This window comes from Prenolepis imparis, unplaced genomic scaffold (assembly GCF_030444845.1).
Source record: "Prenolepis imparis isolate NDT839.2.m4 unplaced genomic scaffold, iyPreImpa1.0 SCAF_10, whole genome shotgun sequence".
Lineage (NCBI taxonomy): Eukaryota > Metazoa > Arthropoda > Insecta > Hymenoptera > Formicidae > Prenolepis > Prenolepis imparis.
Window position 1 is genome coordinate 14743960 of NW_028141168.1, and position 17142 is coordinate 14761101.

Here is a 17142-nt window from a genome sequence, read left to right on the forward strand (position 1 = left end):
ACTGATGCTTGGTGGAACCGAAGATGTTACGTTGTCGGGCTAGAGAAGTGTGTCTCTGCATTAAAGCAGAGCAAAGACATCGAGAGCAATTAATCGCGAAAGTACACGTAACGTTCTCGATCGCCATTACGCGCGAAATATTGTGCAAACCATATTGCACGATCTATGCGAAAACTCTGGTCTAGAGAGTGAATAATAGTGATCTTATTATTCACAGTTATCTTCAAGGATATTTTATCTTCAATGCACACAAGAATCTAATGGAATAAGAGAAAGACCAAGCTACTCATATTATAATATATTATATATTATTTGTATAATATATAATATATTTATATGTTTATTATATATTAAAATATATAATATATAATATATATTTATTATATATTAAAATATATAATATAATATATAATATATTTTTATATAATATAAATTAAAAACTTTCATATCGTATAATCGATGGCTTTCACCGATTAATCGAAATCATCCAGATGAAAGAATCAATTGGTTGAGAAAACAGCCTGCGTATCTTTTTTCCAATAGAGAGACTATATACACTGAGAGAATTTTCTCTTAGAATTTACTTTGAAAATCATGGTAATCGTGGGACAATATGGTATGGAAAGAATTTTATGAGAATTTCTCTGATTAATATTTATTACAAAAAATAATATTATAAAATAATAATATCTATCACAATAAAATATAAAACATGTTTGATTAATTTTACTAAACTGCATGGTAAAATTGATCAAACATATTTTATATTTTATTGTAATATAGATATTATTGTTTTTATTGTGATAAATATTAATCAAAGAAATTCTCATAAAATTCTTTCCATATACCATATTGTCCCACGATTACCAGGATTTTCAGGGTAAATTCTCTGTGTATATTTATTATATATTAAAATATATAATATAATATATAATATATTTTTATATAATATAAATTAAAAACTTTCATATCGTATAATCGATGGCTTTCACCGATTAATCGAAATCATCCAGATGAAAGAATCAATTGGTTGAGAAAACAGCCTGCGTATCTTTTTTCCAATAGAGAGACTATACACTGAGAGAATTTTCTCTTAGAATTTATTTTGAAAATCATGGTAATCGTGGGACAATATGGTATGGAAAGAATTTTATGAGAATTTCTCTGATTAATATTTATTACAAAAAATAATATTATAAAATAATAATATCTATCACAATAAAATATAAAACATGTTTGATTAATTTTACTAAACTGCATGGTAAAATTGATCAAACATATTTTATATTTTATTGTAATATAGATATTATTGTTTTTATTGTGATAAATATTAATCAAAGAAATTCTCATAAAATTCTTTCCATATACCATATTGTCCCACGATTACCAGGATTTTCAGGGTAAATTCTCTGTGTATATTTATTATATATTAAAATATATAATATAATATATAATATATTTTTATATAATATAAATTAAAAACTTTCATATCGTATAATCGATGGCTTTCACCGATTAATCGAAATCATCCAGATGAAAGAATCAATTGGTTGAGAAAACAGCCTGCGTATCTTTTTTCCAATAGAGAGACTATACACTGAGAGAATTTTCTCTTAGAATTTATTTTGAAAATCATGGTAATCGTGGGACAATATGGTATGGAAAGAATTTTATGAGAATTTCTCTGATTAATATTTATTACAAAAAATAATATTATAAAATAATAATATCTATCACAATAAAATATAAAACATGTTTGATTAATTTTACTAAACTGCATGGTAAAATTGATCAAACATATTTTATATTTTATTGTAATATAGATATTATTGTTTTTATTGTGATAAATATTAATCAAAGAAATTCTCATAAAATTCTTTCCATATACCATATTGTCCCACGATTACCAGGATTTTCAGGGTAAATCTCTGTGTATATTTATTATATATTAAAATATATAATATAATATATAATATATTTTTATATAATATAAATTAAAAACTTTCATATCGTATAATCGACAGCTTTCACCGATTAATCGAAATTATCCAGATGAAAGAATCAATTGGTTGAGAAAACAGCCTGCGTATCTTTTTTCCCAAATAGAGAGACTATACATATATAATTATCGAACGGATCGATACGGCCGATGTTAATTTAATAAAGCAATATATTATTATATTACACACATGGCGGAGTGTTTATTGATTTCGCACACGCGTGTGTTTACACGCGACTGGGAAGGCACGCCTGATGATCTCTCGCGTGCGCCCTGCGTATATATGATCGACGAGCGGAGTCGTTTCGCGATCGTCGAGACGTACATATAACGCTCGCGCGATATGATGTATCTCCCGGAGCACAGTTCTCGTAACAGCGTGGCCAATCGCGGCATACCGGGCGCATATAAGGAAATCGGCATCGAAAAGGAGAATCGTGAGGCGGCGCGTGTGCGCGGCTTCGCGCGTGATATACATCGATTTGTTTGCCGGCAGCGCATAAAATTGCGCGTTGCGCGATGTATACCTGTAATATTTATTCCCCGTGACGCCCCGTATCCGTCTACCACACGCAACCACCTGGGGATGGGTATAATATCTCGCGTACATTTTTGTCCCTTCTGTATCGGGGCAAATTTTACTTCGCCGCGCGCGATGATGATGGACCGTATAGTTGTTGCACGTCACGGCTGATTTCACAAATGCGGCAGGCTTGCACCACCGTCGATTCGACATAACGTAAACCGGCAAACGGCGACGACCCGATGTGTCTGACAAATGAAGCGCCGAGAATGAGATAGGTCATTGTAGACCCTGAACCAGGCTCTCTCTATAAAAGAGGCTGACTGAGTCAATACACCTCGCTGAGAAATGTTTCCTAGCTTGTCTCCTAGTATAACGATTACTCAACGCGCAAAATGTCGAAATGATATTGAATGATATCGTATAAACGATGACATCGCCATATAGTTATTTCGATGATGAATATCGAACGTTTATTGTCCGTAAAATATCGATAAGGTAATTTGGCGCAAGAATGGAAATAAAGTCTCTGATCCCCAGATGATCTCGTCAATTTTCGATATAGTCCATTTTTGCATATAATGCATTTGCGCATTTTTAGACAATCGCAGATGAATACTCACGTTTAATTTTATGATATTTAAATATCTGAGGATTCGTTACGTGTCTATTGTGCATTTTGAATATCTTCCCCGAGAGAGCTTCGATAAAAAAAATATCTTATAATCTTCAAACTTTCTCTTCTTTTGTACTTGTAAAAATTTAATTTGACATTACATCATTTCTACACAGAGAGAATTTTCTCTTAGAATTTATCCTGAAAATCGTGGTAATCGTGAGATAATATGTATAGTATGGAAAGAATTTTATGAGAATTTCTCTGATTAATATTTATCACAATAAAAATAATAATATGCTATGCAGTTTAGTAAAATTAATCAAACATGTTTTATATTTTATTGTGATAGATATTAATATTTTTATTGTGATAAATATGAATCAGAGAAATTCTCATAAAATTCTTTCCATATACCATATTGTCCCACGATTGCCATGATTTTCAGGGTAAATTCTAAGAGAAAATTCTCTCCGTGTAGATCTTTAAAGTACTGTGTATGTACTATGATTAAACGATGACAGCTATTAATTTAGAAAAAAAAAAAAGATTTTTCCAAAAAATCGATCTTGCCAAATTTACATCGACGATACCACCGGATCTGATCGAAAGACACATGCGGGAATATCGCAGAACGATGGTCGCGAAAATGAGCGTATCGAGACGTCACTCGGGTGACGTCGGATTACTCGTAAATTTGTTAAACGTTTACATAAGACGTCGCTGTCGAGAGATTTATGCGCGTCGCTCCGATATCGTCTGCCCTATCGAAGAGATGCTTAAACGGCGAGGACGGTGGATCTCCGCACCGGATGGATCTCGGATTTATAATCCCACTACTTCATCTCCAACCACTTCGCGCGCGCGCACATCTCATCTCGTCCGGCCAGGCCTATTTCTTCATTCGTCCACCTTTCATTCGCGGCAACAACCCGGTAATTGGTTCGATACACTTCGGGCCCGGGGATGAGATCAGCGTTTGCCTCCGTGTGCGCACAGTTTTTCTTTCTTTCTTTTTTTATCTTTTCGCTCTCATCCGATCATCATCAGGCAGTTCGAAAGCGCGACCCGCGCGTATTTCGAAGGCCGTCTCTTCGGGATCGGCCGACAGGGCGAAAGTAGGGGGATCTCCTTAGCAGATCCTAGGTAGAGATCCCCCAGAACTCGCGGGGAAATGTGGAACGAAGGGGATTCGGGGCGCGTCGAAAGAGGTGCATCAGGATGAATTTTCCTAGAGCAAACCGTGTGCAATCGCATTCTTACGCGTGCAAATTCGCTCTCGCCGCCACGTGCCTCGTGGATTTTTTTTTTTTTTTATTACACAGCACGATATGAAAATAAGTCCGCGTCGACGGAGGCTGATATTACCTAATCATCCGACGATAATTCGCGATAGTTTCGAGGTAGCATCACGTTCGCATCACGTTGGCGAGAAAATGTTTTTTTTTTTTAGTCTATAACCCCTTCTGACAGCAAAAAAATTAATTATCTCTCTCGCGATTTCGTCGATTCGAATATATAGTGTTTTCCGAAAAGTGTTTACGGAGGTAAACACTGTCTTTTATTTAAATTGACACATATACATCTAGTTTTGCGTAGCAAAGCTACGTTTAGCGATCGTCGCACAAAACAATTACTATATGGAAATGTAAGGATGTCAAATTTTTTGACCTCAATTTCGCGCAGAATTGAGTAGCATTAACTACGGATAGGTTATCAATTTTCTCTGCTATATATATCTCCTGATATATAAAGTAATATCTATTGCGAAATCTTTATTCTGTACGCGCATAATAAAACGCTCAAGTAATCATAATTGCAAATTTAAGCCCTGTCAAACCTTTCACTAGCCTGTCACTTTTTCCACGCCCAACTGATCTGTTTCAGTCAATTGTTGTGTGATATATATATATTCCAATATTGAAGTAATATTAGTAATATATTCTTTTTTCAGATTATATGGAAATATATTTCAATTACAGACAAAATTTTTACAATGTTCATTATAATTAAAATCTTCTTCCAAACGTCAAATATCAAATATCTTTTAAACAAATATTTTAAGCTTTTTAGCGAATGCAAATAAATATATTATTTGAACCTTTTTTAAGGAAATTAAACATTAATTTACTCTATAGAATTACCTGGAATGGCAATTTTTTGAAGCACCGTATTTCGTTAGTTTTATTTAACATTCGCGCGCGCGAAGGCGATGAAATTTGCTCGGACTTTTTTCATTATTTATTATTTTGTTTACCTTGGCACATCGGCGATTGATTTGTACGCGATGCTCCCGGACATAAGCGTTCTCTCTCGTGCCATAGATGCCATAGATCGAGAAACCGAAGTCACGTGCGTAGCTCCAATTAAAATTTTAAAGCCATTTCAGTCATCAACGGGCTATCTCTTCCCACAATGCATCATACGGAGTGAAGGGAAGATGCGCACCTCTCCACCTCCCACACCCTCCCACAGAGCGACCGGTCATTCTAATACACGCCAGTTAATACATGGATATATATGCAGCACGAAAGATAAACTGTAACAAAGGGTCTGAGCGGTATATAAACTCCCCAGAGGATCATCTTCTCAGTTCGCTTCGCGTCTTCGGTCCTACAGCAATATGAATAGCCAGGTAGGCCATCAGATAGTAATCATAACACGACGTCGGATCGTCTTTAACCCTTTAGTAACCCTCAGTGTACAAAAATGTACACTGAGAGAATTTTCTCTTAGAATTTATCCTGAAAATCATGGTAATCGTGGGACAATATGGTATGGAAAGAATTTTACGAGAATTTCTCTGATTAATATTTATCACAATAAAAATAATAATATCTATCACAATAAAATATAAAACATGTTTGATTAATTTTACTAAACTGCATAGTAAAATTAATCAAATATATTTTATATTTTATCGTGATAAATATTAATCAGAGAAATTCTCATAAAATTCTTTTCGTACCATATTGTCCCACGATTACCATGATTTTCAGGGTAAATTCTAAGAGAAAATTCTCTCTGTGTAGCCTTTTTGCAACACGTATAGCAAATTAATCCGATAATTTCAAATATTGCTAACAAAATGAGTTCTGAAATCTTGTGCTGCTTGTGTTCGTCAGTAATTTTTATTTGAATTTATTTATTAAAATTTTATTAATTTTTTTATATTATTTTTTGTAACTATTATATTATTTTATTTTTCTTTCATATTTTTTCTTCCAATCTTTATATGTTACTTAAAATTTTAGAAAAATGAAAAAATGAATATTTTCTTTGTTAAATTCTTTCTGAAAAGAACCAAAAGATGCGCGATCGGGATGTTTTATATTTATAACGCGTCTCTCTTAATTGAATTTTAATTTTACCTCCCACCCCCACTTTACGAATATATCGTATTAGCCGGAAAATTATTCGTTGATAAATTTTAATGTGTCATAAAATGATTTAATAATTACAATTTTTCTACACTGAAAGAATTTTCTCTTAGAATTTATCCTGAAAATCATGGTAATCGTGGGACAATATGATATGGATGGAAAGAATTTTATGAGAATTTCTCTGATTAATATTTATCACGACAAAAATAATAATATCTATCACAATAAAATATAAAACATGTTTGATGAATTTTCCTAAACTACATGGTAAAATAAATCAAACATATTTTATATTTTATTGTGATAGATATTATTTTTATTGTGATAAATATTAATCAGAAAAATTCTCATAAAATTCTTTCCATACCATATTGTCCCACGATTACCATGAATTTCAAGGTAAATTCTAAGAGAAAATTCTCTCTGTGTACTTTTATAATAGGTACGTAATGTAAACAAAAATACGATCGATCAGGGACGCCTTGTACACGCAATCAATCATTTAGAAAAAAGAGTACTTGACAACTATAGGGTGCTTTCCAATTAGTGACACAAATTGACACAAGTCGACACAAGCGTTATTCTGTCTTTTTTCAACATTCAGGAATAATAAAAGATAGAATGATACTTGTGTCAGCTTGTGTCAACTTGTGTCGCTAATAGGAAAGCACCCATAGATTATTCTAAATTATATTTTTTTGCAAATAGATTATATCATCATAAAGTGAACAAGCAAGTAATTATAATTATCTTGCACAGAGAGATATAGCTTTTAAGTTTGCTTAATGGGGGAAGATGGAAGTAAGTCGTAATGAGAATAAATTGCAACAGTGATCGCTAATCTAAAGTCCTCTATAACGCTTGCACTGTATACTAACTTGCATATGCAACAGTATTTGCAATTATCTTCCATTGTGTCAGCGATGAATACCGAATCGGTGACAAACGCGTCGCAATCGTGAAAGGTGCGACGTTTGTGACAAATGTTGCAATTTATTCCGATCATATATAAATATATGCGATCTCTTTTCTCGTATACCGCAATAAAAACATTGCGGTAAAAGCGGACGTTATAAAAAGTCTGATAATCGGGTGAAAAAATTGACGCGTATATTGAGAGACGATCGCTTTGAGAATCGATCCAAACAACGCATTCAAACGAGGTTCTTAAGAGACGTTTGAAAAGAGTAAAACGCCTCTTTAGAAGTCTTTACGATCTTATGTCTTTCACGACACGCGCGCGTTCTGTTCGAAAGAGCCAGTTAGTTTCTTAACACGTTCGTGTAAACGGTAATAATATGTGATGAAATACTTGATATTTCTATCGCGAAAGAAATATTATAATAACGTAATCGGAATCGGAGAGATTCCGTGTAGATAGGCGACTGAATGATCTCTTCCCTGTATGAGCGACGACGAACATACATATAACTATATACACTTAAGATCGGCGAGATGTCCGATTGTGCCCCACTTTCCCTCAGTAGCACACGATTATCACAGCGGACACCGCGACGTCCCCGTCATTTCTCGCGTGTCAGACGTCTTTCTTTCGTGACGATCCGGTCAAGATGATTCACACATTCTTCTCAAAAATAAAAAATTCCAGATCGAAATCGAAAGTCAAATGTGACGCATCTTCTATTTTTTAATGATACAATTAATAATATTTATTTTTATATAATATTTTTATAATATATTGATATATTATATTAATATAATAATATATTATAATATATTAATATATTATTATATTAATATAATATATCAAAATATTATAAAAATATTATATAAAAATAAATATTATTAATTGTATCATTAAAAAATAGAAGATGCGTCACATTTGACTTTCGATTTCGATCTGGAATTTATTATATTAAGTAAATAACAATAGGAAATACATACTTTACTTTTCTGATTTTATAATCATCTTTTTCGGATTCGTCATCGAAAAAATACTTCATTATTGATTTAATCGATTCGCTTTTATAAATCAATAGATATGTATTTTCGAATATCGCATCGTAAAAGTGCATATACAAACATATCCAGATTAATCTGACGATATGCTTGATTATAATTCATTATTTACCTTTATTAAGCTGGACTGGTAATTCGCCGTTCATCTGTCCCTCTGATTGCAGTTGGCCAAGCTGGTCGTCCTGGTGCTGTCGTGCATCAGCACGGACGTCCTGGCGGGTCTCCTGCCGGGAGGTGGTGCAGGTGCCGGAGGATATCAATATAGTCGACCGGGTGGTGGCGGATTCGGCGGAGGCGGCGGTGGAGGAGGATACGCAGGTGACGCCGGTTTTGGCGGAGGTGTCAGCAGGACAGCGGCAGCAGGAGCTACTAGACTTAGCCAGGCTTATGGTCCACCCGGAAGTGGCGGCGATGCTTTCGGCAAACAGCCGAGTGGTTTCGGTGGACAGCCGTCGTCTTATTCCTCCAGACACCCGCAGTTCGGCGAAAGTGGCAGCGGCGGATACCCAGATCGTGGTGCTGGAGGATACCAAGGAGGATATGGTTACGGTGGACGTGATAGTGAGAGGGTAAAATTATTTGTAAAATTATTTTTTGAAAGCTTGAGAGTTAAACTAATTTTTCTCTTTCTCTTTCTTTCCGTCTTTTCCGAAAAAGTTATTGTTACTTTTAGAAGAAAAGAACATCATCATTCATGTTTCAAGACTTATTTATTCGCGCGTGTTTAAAATTTAGAAAAATAGAGAGAACAATATATATTTTGCTCCATTTGCTTTCGCGCGCTTATATTACTTGTGTTTCTCATCATCCTTCTAGGCGATGACAGCTAGTCTATTACGCATTGTCACGTGTTTTTTTTTATGTAGCCGAAGCCGTACAGTTTCCAATACGAAGTCGTAGATCCACCGAGCGGCAATGATTATTCTCAACGCGAAAGTAGCGATGGTAACGTCGTTCAAGGAGAATACAGAGTCCTGTTGCCGGACTCGAGGACGCAGATCGTTCGGTATACAGCTGACGATGTAAACGGATATAACGCGGAAGTTCAATACGAAGGACAGGCTCAATCTTCTCGCGGATATCAAGGAGGCGGCTATGGCGGCGGACCTTATCAAGGTCGGTATATTTTCAATACAATATTTTTAATAAAATAATTATCGAAATATTTTTAATACAAATCACTGCTAAAATATCGCGCACAAAATTATATCGTCCGAAATTATATTAATAATTACTTTTGGAATATAAAAAATAATATGTCAAGCACAAAAGAATTTACTGTATGCACGTGAAATTCATGAATAATTGTATAAAATCTTAAAATATCTATTTTTTTTTAAATCCTTTACCTAAGAAAAATGTTCGATTTTTCACCGTAGATATTTTTTAAATATTTTTATATATAACAATTATTTTTATTATATTTTTATATTTTATTAAATTATTTTATTATTATATGGAACACAATATAGAAAGAATTTTATGATAATTTCTAAACTGCATAGTAAAATTAATCAAACATATTTTAATTTTTATTGTAATAGATATTATTATTTTTATTGTGATAAATATTAATCAGAGAAATTGTCGTAAAATTCTTTCCATACCATATTGTCCCACGATTACCATGATTTTCCGGGTAAAAATTCTAAGAGAAAATTCTCTCTGTGTATATTTATATATAAAAGAGATTCTCATTGCAACTTTTTGAATCTATTTTATATCTATTTCTTAACAGCTAGAACCGGTGGCTTCGGCGGACCCGGAGGCAGCGGTGGCTTCGGTGGACCCGGAGGCGGCGGCGGCGGCGGCGGCGGTTTCGGCGGACCAGGAGGCGGCGGTTTCATCGGCGGCGATCACAGTGGCAGCAATCAATATTTGCCGCCTCGTAATTATCGCAAATAACCTTGTCGCAAAACAACACGGGCTACCTTACCAAAATACGACATGTATGACGCGCGCATTTACGGAGACAACCGTCACGGACCTCCCTCGGCTTTTTATTCTGAGTACGATAATCCGCACCCAATAATATAACATACGACAACATGCAGACACACATACACACATACACACACACACATATATATCTTCTCCACCCAGTCACTTGCGCATTCACAGATCACTTTCACCCGCATTTAACGATTACACGACGACTAATTAGGGTATAACTTCATACGCATGCATGAGTGTGTGTATGTATTTATATATATATATTATATACGATATATATACATATTTTTTTTGGTACACACGATAACTGTGTACTGTAAAACATACGCTTCTGTACTTTCTGTTAAGCGATTATCAAACTCTTATGTTATGTACGTATATTTATACATTAACGAGCTTTGTAGTGAAACATGAATGAAAAGTACTTGTACGAGCGCGTGAACGCCTAAAATGAACGCGGAGTGGGACGGGAGATTCGGTGATCGAGTCAATTACGCTATATAAATGTATTGTATTTAACAATTACTAAAATAAATTACAAACTAAGCACGAATATTATTTTGAGAGCGAGCAATTTCGATTTTCGTGTAGAACAAAATCAAACTAAGTCGCGAAGGTCGCAAACACACATGTGGCAATTTCAGGATCTCGTCCACGAAGAGAAGGCCTTTTGTCTTCTCATCCAGGGAATGATTCCTGATTTTGCGATCACTGCGTGTGCACAGCCTCGTGATTCTCATCAAGTATCCTTTCTACCTAATTTTGCACGTGATTCTATCCTCAATTTATTATTATTCCCAATCTTCAATTAATAATTTATTATTTCATCCAATCTTCGATTTATTTATCTCTTCAAATATCAAGAAAAGTCTGTAGATGCGTTTTACTTTGTTTTAATCAATTTAATTTCTATTGAATTTCTTATTATAATGTAAGAAAGATAATGATTTATATAGACTTGAACAAAAATAATAATAGCAGAATATTTTAATTTGCAATGTGTAATTAATTTCACGATTTTTACATTTATACTAATATCCCAGGTAGCAAAATTAGTCACTTTGACGTCATTTTGATGTAATTTGATGTTAAATGACGTCAAAATGACTTATTTTGCTACCTGGGATATTTCATGGATAATTTATATTTTTGCTGTTATTATATTTCTTTTTATCAACTGCCTCTTAATTTGAGATATTTATTGAAAGCAAAATTTTTCAAGTTAACTTCTGCGAAAGAATTAGCTGCTTTTACTGCAATATATTTCATGTAGTTACAATTTTTGCGAGAATGTTATTAGAAATAAGATAATTTTAATAATAAATAATTCTTGAAACATAATACCTCGAAAAATAGAATATGATTCGTCAAGTACAAAATCAGTAAAAATAATTAAATATATTCTTCGTATTACAATTATAATTTTTAAGTCATCAATATCCTTGAAAAATTTTACTACCTATAGCCTACATAACCTATATTCCAAGATATGATCGACATAGCTAATTACAAAACAATTCGTCGTTTTGTATGCACATACCTGGGTACAATCGCGGATAATTAATTGCATCTTCCATGTCCTTCGAACAGAGGATAACCTGAAATATATTTTTATGAGGTTCTCGATCGAGCCGGGTAGAAAGAATAAGCTGATACAAAGATCACGACTTAATGGAATGGAATGTAATAGCGATGTTTAATCGCAAAAAGGAACATTGAATACTACATATTTTTTAAATATATATAAGATCATACTCACGTTAATTCTTTCCATTTAATAGATGAAATTTTACGCAGGAACACGGAGCGATGCGTTTCATCCACGACGATTCAAAATATAACGACTGGACGATGAGAATTGCGATTCTCGAAGTATCGAAACTCTCGAACTCTCGAACTCTCGAGGGTACATTTCACGCTGCGTTCGATTCGACCAATCAGAGTAAAAGGAACTAGATTTCTCTTTGCTCCGTTCAAACAATGTGGCGCGAAATATATCGCGTCTTCTTCTCAACTATAAATAATAAAATAAAATTTAATAAAATATCCTATAATAAAATGAAAGATGAAATATAACGCAATTTAATAGCAATAAAACATTTAATGTCTGCGAAATTTTTCGATATTGAAAATAACATTAAAATATTGAAACATGTGACTTCTTTCAAAATAATGAATTCTAATTATAATTAATAAACGTAATAATAAAAAAAACATATTTACTTATTGTTATTATTAGTATTTTGTTAGTTTTTATAGTATTATCACTAAAGCTTTTGATTCAGAAATTTGATACGTTTAATATAGAATATTTAATTCAAGATATTAATAATTGATTTTAAAAATCTGTTTTTCATTTCTCAAAAGATAAATATATTAAAAAAGAGATCACACAAAAATCCATTTTTAAAAAAATCAAATTATATAATCTTTTAAATATTTATGCAGTAACCTGTAAATAATATGTATATACAGAGAGCTATAGCAATAATGATGTGTTATTAATTGATAAAAAGAAATGTTTTTATATATATGATTGAAAAAATAAAATTTATTAATTTGCATGTTACCATAGTAACATAGTTTTACTTAACAATAACGTATGTTGTTTTATATTTATGAAATAGTAATTATAGTGATTATTTTATGTACTGAGATAATTATTTTTAGATGTTTTATTAACACAAAAAATACTTTAAAAATTCTTTTATATTTTTTTTTTAAATAAATTCTTGTATATGCATAAAGTTTATAATGTAAACAAAATTATTAGCTTAATATACTTTCTAATAAAACTTTTCTTGTACTTTTATCTTTTGTAAAATAAACCCTTATGAATATTATATTTCCGTAAGATAATGTTCATAATTGTCGAAACTAGATAAACTGGTATGTTTTCCAAAATCCTTTTTTATGCATGTCCTTGTCCTATAGAACAATTAAAATAAAATTGCATAGAGTGGAAGATATTTGTATCTAATCTAATAATTCATTGTAATTTAAATTATGTATTATGATAGTAAAAGTAAAAATTTTATAATAAAAAATAATATTACCTTTGCCAAAAGGTAATTTCTTTGTTCCCGTTCGAGATCTGTATGGCACACCTCTTCCACCTGTACAGATAAATATTTGTTAATTATTATTAATTCAACGAAAAGTACGTGTAAGTATAATGTTAAGTATAGTCATATTGATTTACCTATAGGAGGAAAACTCTGTTCGTCATCTATCGAAATATAATCTTCCATGGTAGGAGCACCAATAATACATGCTAAAAAATAATTTTATATATATAATTTTACTACTACTCTCTATGCAATAAATAGTAATTTTATTAATAAGAAAGACTAAATATCTTTCAAACATCTAATTGAAATAAAAAATTGTTCTAACTTACAGTTTTCGATATTTGGAGGTCGCAATGGTTTTTCACCCAACTAAAAATAATGTGGAATTAACGAATAATATTACACATTTCATAATTGACATAAAGATTGTATAAGACATGCACATACATAACTTGGTATTTTCTTCCATTGATTGACAGGCTTATTAACAGGCTTAGCAACAGGTTCATCAACAGGTTCATCAACAGGTTCAGCAACAGATGCATTAATAGGTTTATCCAATTTGCTGTAGTCAATAATTTGTACTGGTTGCGATTTATTTCGGCGACGAATTTCTTCTTGATATGTTCTACTAGACACTTTCAATCTATGATGTTCACTTACCTATCAAAATATATTAATGATAATGTAAATAAAAGTGTTATAAATATGCATTTTGTAGAAAAAGGAAACAAAATATATATATATATGTATAAATTTTTATAAAAAGATATATTTTAAATATACTTACGTTTGTCATAGATAATAATGAGTTACACTCGGGTATAGATTTGCAAATACCATCGACTTTCAAATTGTCCATCGTATGTGTCAAGGCAGAGACATCAGAATCAGGATTGTCGGGACAATGTATCTTTGGACGCATTTTCACTTCTAGTGATTCACAAAATTCATCGCACAGTATCCATGCCCATCGCTGCAGTATAGATGTACTGCAGCATTCAGATCCTCCATCGACAAACTTGTGAAACTATATACATTGTAAAATATCGTTGCTAATTAAATAAATTTTGAAATATAATGTAAAGCAATAAAATCACTTACAACACATTCAAAGCCTCTTTCAAAGATATAGTCGCAGTGTGTAAATATTAGTTTAGAATAAGCGGGAATTGATTGTATCTCTTCATCTGTTTTCGTTTTCTTGAGAAGATCACTTGCCAAATGTTGATACAATGCTTCTAATTCATAAACCTTTAATTCCTCTTTATCTTGTTCTGGAAAATATACGCAAAAATTTATTTAAATATATATTACAAAATAAGATAAGAGAGATATATAATCTAATTAATGTATCACATATTTTCTTATATCTTTATTAAATGCGAAATTGTTTTATAATAAATTAAAAAGATCAAACATGTACTTACGTGCTGCGTCACTCAGTTTTGCTAATACAGATTTCACTACGTTTATACAACCCATTGTTGTATAAAGAGGAGGATATGTGTTCACAAGTTTTCTCGGTTCTAGAAAACTAATCAATTTTGCATACATAACAGCAAAATCAGTTTCTCCACCTCGATATTCTATAGGTATCTGATGAGAGTTTTTACTTGTCTCAAGTGCTTCCCGTTTAAATCCTAATGGAATCTGAGCAGCGACAATTACATGATGTACATCTTCTATACCATTCTCAAATGAAAAAATTCCTAACGCATATTCGGCCGGAAAATATTCGAGATTGTTATCAACAATCGTTGAAAAAAATTGATTAACATGTATAAAGCAAAATTTTGATTTTGGCAAAACTGCAACAATAAAAAAATAATGTTTTAATATTTCATTATTTCATTATATTATTTCATTATTATATTTATTAAGTTTTTATTAATTTATTATATATTTATTAATAACTTAGTAAGTACTTAATAAATATATTTTTTTCAGTATTTATTAAGTTATTATATTTATTTAGTTAAAATAAATATGTTTAGTTTATCATGTTTGTTGGAAATTAAAAAAATTTTTTTAATACAAAAATGTCAAACTCTACTTGAAAGCTTAGATTATAATGTAATCATTTATATCTTTTACATATTTTATTCTTTTAATTAATTTTTTTTCAAACAAGAATAATCGCTGTTAAAATTAATGTAAAAACAAAATATATAGCGCATTATTTTTAAATCTCATTAATCTACTTTATATATATTACCTAAATTACTTACTATTAAGATTCATAGCTGTATCAATAAAATATTTTATACGCTCGTGCATATCTTTATTGGCTTGCTGTTCTTCTTTTTTCTTTTCTTCAATCAAATTTATTGATTCTCCAAAGGTTGTTTTCTTGCCTTTGGTCTGTATTTGTGCTGCAACTTTATCTTGTTTTGCCATACCTTCATACGAACCTTTCTCTTGCTTAGATAAACTCTATTAACATAAAAAATGACATCTATTACACAGGATGAACAAAAGTAAAGATCATATTTACATAATTTTTGACAAAATCTGTTTTGTCAGATATATACAGGGTGTTACAAAAGCATCGGATTTGCTTAGCACCATGCGATAGAGAATGAAAATCTAAGAAGATTTTTCCTCAACGAAAATGTCGAGGAAGGTCATCATTTTTTGCAAGTTCCCATTTTTGCCATCATATATCTTGTTAGTAACTAAGCCTTAAATTAAAATTCTATTAAATTAAACTCGACCTGAAATTAACTGAAGAATGCAGTTTTGTTAATATTTTAATTCCATAAAGTTTATTTTGCGAAAAGCCCTTCATTTTCAATCACTTATAACTCGAAAATTATTGATGCCTCGACATTTTCATTGAGGAAAAATCTTCTTAGATTTTCATTCTCTATCGCATGGTGCTAAGCAAATCCGATGCTTTTGTAACGCCCTGTATAATTACAAAATCGTTATTTCTCATTAAGAAAAAAAGAAAACATAGATTTTTTTCAAAAATATTAAGTACTGCTAAACGAATAATCTTTCTTTGTGTACTCCAACAAGATTTAAGTTGATCATAAAATTAACATATTATTTTATATTAAAAAAACAAAGATAATGAATAATTTCCCGATATAACGTGTAACGTTCTCGTTATTATTTGCCCTTTATTAGTCGAAGGAAAATTCTATTTGAATTTCTTGTAGATCTTACTTGCCACTCCTTATTGCAATCCGGATCCGCTTGAACATCTTTCAATCCGTTCGGAAAATCACGACCTTGCGCTTCCGCGCGTTTTCTCCACTCAACCATGAAGAAAAAGAACGCATTTCTGCCTTTGACCTTCGGCATTTTGTTCCTCGATGTTCCTTGATCAAGAGAATAAAACTCCTCTGCTTATTATCTACCGGTTCGCGGCAAAAAGATGTAGGTTAGGTTATAATCGCACGAGATTGTAATTGTAACAAAAAACCGTACTGATTCAGTCAAATGAGAACTGAGGTTGAGGGTGTAGAGTTTCAAAATTTTCTTCCCTTCCCCCCTCTTTCTCAACGACCAATCATAGAGGGACTCGTGATGACACACGTAAAGGTGCCTTTTCATGCTGACGCTCGACGCTCATTTTTAGCGTCAAAAGACGTCACGTGACCAAAATT

General features: G+C 32.0%; 2 protein-coding genes across 2 annotated transcripts; one reads left to right on the plus strand and one right to left on the minus strand.

Annotated features, from left to right (window-relative positions):
* Positions 1–5650: 5650 nt before the first annotated feature.
* LOC145941377 (uncharacterized) lies at positions 5651–11007 on the plus strand. The gene is made up of 4 exons (XM_083047502.1): positions 5651–5773; positions 8666–9070; positions 9368–9617; positions 10240–11007. The coding sequence occupies exons 1-4, from the start codon at positions 5762–5764 to the stop codon at positions 10404–10406; spliced, it is 834 nt and encodes a 277-aa protein (XP_082903628.1). The 5' UTR covers positions 5651–5761; the 3' UTR covers positions 10407–11007.
* A 2050-nt stretch (positions 11008–13057) lies between these two features.
* LOC145941980 (protein maelstrom 2) lies at positions 13058–16970 on the minus strand. The gene is made up of 10 exons (XM_083048430.1): positions 16700–16970; positions 15757–15961; positions 14956–15336; positions 14630–14802; positions 14316–14555; positions 13973–14188; positions 13855–13894; positions 13657–13728; positions 13511–13570; positions 13058–13382 (listed from the first exon to the last, which is right to left on the minus strand). Exons 1-10 carry the CDS (start codon positions 16835–16837, stop codon positions 13366–13368), a joined length of 1542 nt encoding a protein of 513 aa, XP_082904556.1. The 5' UTR covers positions 16838–16970; the 3' UTR covers positions 13058–13365.
* Between the last annotated feature and the right edge of the window lie 172 nt (positions 16971–17142).